At 42.9% G+C, this 7,094-nt stretch overlaps 1 protein-coding gene across 1 annotated transcript in view; it reads left to right on the top strand.

The window, feature by feature from the left end:
• Nucleotides 1-5,343, top strand: part of SRRM1 (serine and arginine repetitive matrix 1) — a 31,894-nt gene extending 26,551 nt beyond the window's left edge. The window contains 5 exon segments of the mRNA XM_040465146.1: nt 738-750; nt 752-1,203; nt 1,777-1,972; nt 3,482-3,691; nt 4,506-5,343. Of these exon segments, the coding sequence (XP_040321080.1) occupies nt 738-750; nt 752-1,203; nt 1,777-1,972; nt 3,482-3,691; nt 4,506-4,610 (976 nt within the window). The 3' untranslated portion in view covers nt 4,611-5,343.
• Nucleotides 5,344-7,094: the final 1,751 nt, after the last annotated feature.

Below are 7,094 nucleotides of genomic sequence, written 5' to 3' on the forward strand. Positions count from 1 at the left end.
CCCCCCCCCCCCCCCCCCGCGCGCTCTCTCCCTCCCTCCCTCTCTTAAAAATAAGTAAACACGGGGCGCCTGGGTGGCGCAGTCGGTTAAGCGTCCGACTTCAGCCAGGTCACGATCTCGCGGTCCGTGAGTTTGAGCCCCGCGTCAGGCTCTGGGCTGATGGTTTGGAGCCTGGAGCCTGTTTCCGATTCTGTGTCTCCCTCTCTCTCTGCCCCTCCCCCGTTCATGCTCTGTGTCTCTGTCCCAAAAATCAATAAATAAACGTTGAAAAAAAATTTTTTAAATAAAATAAAATAAAGTACAGATATTCTAAGTTGCCCATAGTAGAGTCCTGCTAATGTATTTGGCTAGCTATTGCATGATGATAAGGATGTTCAGTTTATGCAAGATTCTCTTCTCAAAAAAACATTCAGATTCCATATGGATTACGTTAAATGACATAATAAACTTTAATTCAAAAAACTTCAGATTTCTCCATTAAGCAGAATGTCCTCTTTTATAGTCATCTAGGATAAACCCACTGAGTGATTTCTTTTCCTTTAAATGAGGATAAAGGCATAGTGTTTCCAATTAAATATTTTTTAAATTAATTAATTTTTAATTAATTCCAATTTTTAATTGGAAACACTTTCTGCCTGGTGCTAACTACAGTGGCGCCATAACTGCTGGTTAGTTTTCTGTGCATCCTGTTGCCTTATTCTACTGGCCCTTCCGACTTAATGGTGTATTTTTCCTAGGACTCCTTCTCCTCCCCCCCCGGCGCCGCTCACCTTCCCCAAGAAGATACTCTCCTCCAATACAGAGGAGATACTCTCCTTCTCCGCCTCCAAAGAGAAGAACGGCTTCTCCGCCTCCCCCTCCTAAACGTAGGGCATCGCCATCTCCACCACCAAAGCGCCGGGTCTCCCATTCTCCACCTCCCAAACAAAGAAGCTCCCCGGTCACCAAGAGACGTTCGCCTTCGTTATCATCAAAGCATAGGAAAGGGTCTTCCCCGAGCCGATCTACCCGGGAGCCCCGGTCACCACAACCAAACAAACGGCATTCGCCCTCACCACGGCCTCGAGCTCCTCAAACCTCCTCAAGTCCTCCACCTGTTCGAAGAGGAGCATCATCATCACCCCAAAGAAGGCAGTCCCCATCTCCAAGTACTAGGCCCATTAGGAGAGTCTCCAGGACTCCGGAACCCAAAAAGACAAAGAAGTAAAAATATTTTATGCTTTTTTGGTTGGGAACACTAATTTGCATAGCCTTTTATGTTTGGAAGCCTTTTTTCCCTTTACTGAGAAATTACAGAAAATAAGCTGGTGGGAATACAGGCTTGTGAGGCAGGTTAAAGGTACTATTTGCAGATTCGTTTTCTGTTTTCAGGATAGTTCCTTTTGGCACACACTAAATGCCATAGGATTTTACTTGGTTCTTAGGGGTTGTCTGGTTTATTGAGGGATGTGTGTTTCCAAAACTGAACTCTGAAGTAATGCATAGAACATTTCTTGCACGGCTATGTATGACTGATAAAAGCAGTCTTGATTACAAGGAATTGGGCATTCTTAATTTCATATAGGAAGTATTAACAATGGATAGAGGATTATGGGACTTAAACTACTCTCCAGGAGACTTAGGTGATACGTGTTAGTAGAATCAGCTAGCAAACTAAGTACTCTAAAATATTTAAAAGTGCATGACTTGGTTATATAATGGAAGTGGGTTATTTTCTCTTGGGAAAGACCTTTGTTCTTGGATATTAAATGTTTTGTTCTTCCCCTCTATTTCTAGGGCTGCCTCACCAAGCCCTCAGTCTGTAAGGAGGGTTTCATCCTCCCGATCTGTCTCAGGATCTCCTGAGCCGGCAGTTAAAAAACCCCCAGCACCTCAGTCTCCTGTCCAGTCTCAGTCACCCTCTACCAACTGGTCACCAGCGGTACCGGTCAAAAAGGCTAAAAGCCCGACACCAAGCCCATCTCCGGCAAGGGTATGTGTCTGCCCTGTTTTATCTTTATAATTTTATGTGGTCACTTGGAAGCAAAGACAGTTTTTTTTTGTTTTTTGTGGCTCAGAGCAGCAGCATTTTCTTTAGTTCACATGGACTTCAAGGAAGCACAGATTAAGTGGTGGTGGTTGCATCATAGTCCATGCTTAATATTCTAGCCACCCACTAATTGACATTATGTCTAATACTGTTAAATTGTGTAACCTTGGTGGTTAAAATTGGACTGTATTTCTGCTTTTCGACACATTTGGGGACTCTTAAGATCACAGAATCAGTAAAACTTTCAAAATTAGATCGTGTGTGTTAGTATGGCTCCTTTGTCATAAAGGAAAAAATTCTAATGTTAACAGTGGTTATATGTTAGAAAGAGAAACGATGAGTAATCTTAATTTTTCTTTGCATGTAGTGCTCTTCTTTTTTCTTCAATAGGAAATACATTTACTTCTTTAACAAAAAATGAGTCGTAAAGCCTGAGAATTACTGGCTGAAGTGGGAAACAGCTGACCCTTGAGCAACGTGGGGCAGGGCCACTTCTCTGTGGAGTCTTTTTGATCAGTACAGAACAGCACTGCATGTGTTTCCTCTTCCTTACGCTTTCTTAATATTTACTTTTCTCTAGTTCACTGTATTGTAAGAATACAGTATATGTTTAACATACAAAATACGTGTCAATCAACTTACCAAGAAGGCGTCTGGTCTACATAGGCTGTTAGTAGTTAAGTTTGGGGACGGGGAGTCCAAAGTTACTGCAGATTTTCAAAACTATGTGGGGGATTTACCTCTTATCCCCCACATTGTTCAAGGGTCAACCGTATGCATTGACAAGCACGCTACCTCCATTCTAGAGATAAGAGAAGCCATACGGTGGCTAGAGACCTGGCATTCATACAAGCATATGTTTAGAACAATAGCTGTATTTCTTCAAATCCTGCTACCTTTTGGGCTCTTATTGTGGATGGTTTATAGATATACCCATTTGATTCTTCTAACAGCTTTATCAGGGATTGCTGAACCAACTTGAGGTTGACAAAAGGGGCTCAGAAAAAGGGGATTTGTCTGAGGTCAGATGATTAACAGGTTCGGGAGCCAGAATTCACCCCAGACCCAGTTGAGTTCAGAGACATCTTTTCCTTTGCACGTGCTGCTTTTCCTTACATCTGGAGGTGTCCCCGGATCCTGGAGCCCTGACTTGCAGCTTGTGGCTTGGAGACCTGGTGTAATGTGAAGTTAGTTGGGGAAAATCATATAGAGTCCGTTCCTTCGGGGTCCATTCTGACTCTTAAAATCCACGAAGAGCATCTTTGCTTTCATTGTGGTTCTCCTCTCCAGAAATCGTTTTCTTGGTAGGAATTGGCCTTGGGCTTTTCCACTCCCCGAGGCCTTAAGAAATCCTGGGATTTGTCCATTTAGTTATTATCTTGAAGGAATAAAATGTTAAGTTGGCCAAAATTTTAGGTTGATTTTATTTTTGTTACTTTTCTGGATTTTTAGAACTCAGACCCAGAAGGAGGTGGAAAGAAAAAGAAGAAAAAGAAGGACAAGAAACACAAAAAGGATAAGAAGCACAAGAAGCACAAAAAACACAAGAAGGAAAAGGCCGTGGCTGCAGCCGCTGCGGCTGCTGTAACCCCTGCAGCCATTGCTGCTCCCACAACCACATCAGCACAGGAGGAACCAGAAGCGGAGCCCGAGCCTAAGAAGGTGTGTATGGATGTTGTCTTGCCGTTTATACAGATGGCCAGATATTTGATTTTGAGAGAGGGCACAAGTGGGCGAGGGACGGAGAAGCGGGGCTCAGGCTCGCGAACCGTGAGATCACGACCTGAGCCGAAGTCAGATGCTTAACTGACTGAGCCACCCAGGCATCCTAACTAATTTTTTACAGTAATTGACTCCTCGGCTGTTAGCTATCTTCTGGTCTATTCCTTGATGATCTACCAAGAACGGGAATTTGCCAAGACTAAGGAAAAGAGTATGAATGGCTACCAAAAGCTTAATGTGTATTTAAAAAATAACTTTAAGGTATAATTAACATGCCATCTACTCATTGACAGTGCGTGATTCAGAAGCACCTGGTTGGCTTAGTTGGTAGAGTATGCAACTCTTGATCTTGAGGGTCGTGAGTTTGACCCCCACGTTGTGGGTGGAGATTACTTAAAAATAACGCTTTTAACATTTTTTTAGTTTAGTTTTGAGAGGGAGAGCACGAGCAGGGGAGGGACAGAGAAGGGGGAAGAGAGGATGCAAAGTGGGTTCTGTGCCAACAGCAGCAAACCCGATGCGGGGCTTGAACTCACCATGAGACCGTGACCCGAGCAGAAGTTGGACGCTCAACCGACTGACCCACCCTGGCGCCCCAAAAATAAAACTTAAAAAAAAAAGAAACTATATGATTCAGGGGTTTTTAGTGTATTCATAGAGTTGTGCAGCTGCTGCCACGATGTGGCTCTGCCCTGCACCCCACACCTTTTCGCCAGTTTCTCAAGACTCACCAGTGTGACTCCTCTGGTTTTAGGAGACCGAAAGCGAGCCCGAAGACAACCTCGATGACTTAGAAAAGCACCTGCGTGAAAAGGCGCTGAGGTCGATGCGGAAGGCTCAAGTGTCCCCACAGTCTTAGGTGGGAATGTGTGTTACGATGTACATTTTATTTGGTTTGTACGCAATTCAATTTCAAAATTGCTAAAATGTGTTTGAGCTTTAGACTATAACATTTGTTGTAATAATTGCTAGGTTGAAGTTCACCATGTAAAAAAAAGGGCATGGATTTACATTGCAAAAGGTGTCCACAGTGTATTAGTGACATTCTTTCATTGACAGCTGACATAAATTTCATTTAGAGTGAAATATTTTAAGCCAAAAAAAATCCCCTTTTTAAAAAAGGGGGTTTCAATATTGTTGGCATTCTTATGGTTTCTTTAAAGGCCTTGGCTATTCCCAGAGGTTTTCCTTTCTTTTCGGTTTTTTGTTTTTTTCCCCTTTATTTTTTCTCATTTGAGTCTTAGCACCCATTTAAGTTATGATGCTTCCAACCTTGTATGGTTTGCAAGCTAGCCCAGAAATAAGACCACTGTTGAACTACCACAAAAGTATAAATGAACATTTTGATGCCACAATCTTTCCTGTTGCCTGTGGAGTCTCTGCTGAAATGAATCCAGATTCGAGCTCTAGGATGAGACGGAAAATGAAAGCATGTTGTTTGCCAGGACACTGTGGGTTTATATGGATGTGTAACAAGTTGATTTGGAACACTGGAATTTCATTCTATTCTGTTGTGTTTTTTGTGTAAAGGCAATTAACTAGTCCCAGGAAGGATCCTTCAGTTATATAAAAGTTTGTTTTATGAAATGTCACGGCTCCATTCATAATTTTGTCTTGTTCTTCCAACTGGTATACACAACTTTCAGAGCTCTCTCATATTTGGAAGGCTGGAAGGGCCCAGACTTTGAAATAGTGTCTTGTTTTCACTGTTTTTGTTTTGTTTTTTTTGTTTTTTTTTTTTTTTAAACTAAAGCTATATAAAGCTTGTGGATTAAACAGAATAAATTTCTAAATTTAAAAACGTTTGCCACTCACTTTTACTTAATCGTCTCAATACTGTGGGAACCCACCTTTTTTAAAAAAATGTTACAGTTAAGCCTATATTTTTACCCTCTTGGCACCTTTGACACAGTAAAGATTGAACAAGGAAAGTAAAAGGTGGTGAAATTATTCTGCCGTCTTTATTTTAATTGATGTGGTACGTGCTATGAAGGGCGAGTGTATGGTAATATATAACGGACATGGCAGAGTCGACTTGGCACCTCAAGCAGAGCAGTATCTATGTATATGCCTACACATAGAAAATGCCTACACATCTTAACTTCAGGAAACTTCGGTGGGATGGTTTTTACCTGAAGGACATGGTCATAAAGGGGCTGTTTTTACCGTGGGTTTTTAGAGTAATTTGTAAAAAGGCAGAAGCTCAGTTGATGAAGCTGCTTCTGTAGTAAACTAGAATCTATGATCGTAACAGAATCTTATGTGTGTGCTGTAACTTAAGTCTAAGCATCTTTCACGTGACTTCTTTTCGATTTTATAATTCTGTTATTTAAGGAAAGCGCAGAATGTGCAGTTTCTAAAATGGTCGTTGATGACTTAATCCCTTCCAGCGTGAGCTAACCAGTGAGCATCACTGGGTACTTGGACCTATCTAGCCAGTCATTCATTCAGTCGGTCCATTTATTTACTTTTCCCGTTCACTCAGTATGCCTTCATTCTCCACTTGAGATGGCTCGGTAGGGTTAGCAGTAGCCTCCATTCTGCCAAACTGAACGATCGGTTCTTGATCCTTTACTGGCCTTTGGCTGGGTTTGGCTCAGTCGCTCATGCCTCCTTTGAAACACTGCACTTGGGTGCTAGGAGATGCCACTGGTTTCAACCCTAGTTTCCCTCGTGTCTCATCAGTTGGTCCTTTTATATCTAATGGCTTCTTTCAAACATAACGTGATGGAAGTTTGTCTTAGTCCTTGGTGGATTTCCCTACATTTAATTCCTCATCCCTTGACTTTAAATGTCCTCTTTCTGTTTGTTTGTCGGTTACTTTCTAGTCTGAACTTCCCCCTCACCTAGACCCTGTCCAGCCACCTACCGGTTACCTCGCTTCGGGGGTCTAAAAGAGATACTGAACGTATCCAAAGTAGAGTATTTTTGATGCCGCCCTCTGGTCTTCTCCCCATCTTCTTCTTTCGGTCCACGTCGACTTCATTTACTCAGAGTTGGAGTGAGTACTGTTAGGAGCAGTGTCGTCTACGCTCCAGTACTTAGGCACAGAGGCCATCCCGTTCCCAAGTCCTAAGTCAGATCACAGTACTGCTCAAAACCCTCTGATAGCTTCCTGCCCCTGAGGAAAATCCACATTTTTTACCGTGGCCTCCCAGACCTGACAGACCGGGTCGAGTCTGCTTTGGCAACCTCCTCCATCCTTCAGTCTCGCGCCGAACCTGCTACCTTGCTCTCCCTGTGACCCATCAAAGTTGGTTGCTCTTTCGGGACCTTCACACCCACTGTTCCTTCATCTGGGAGACACTGCTCCTGACCTTGTGGCTTCTCTCCTTCCTTGGCT

Source organism: Herpailurus yagouaroundi, unplaced genomic scaffold (genome assembly GCF_014898765.1).
Source record: "Herpailurus yagouaroundi ecotype Mexico unplaced genomic scaffold, PumYag 77, whole genome shotgun sequence".
Taxonomy (NCBI): Eukaryota; Metazoa; Chordata; class Mammalia; order Carnivora; family Felidae; genus Herpailurus; species Herpailurus yagouaroundi.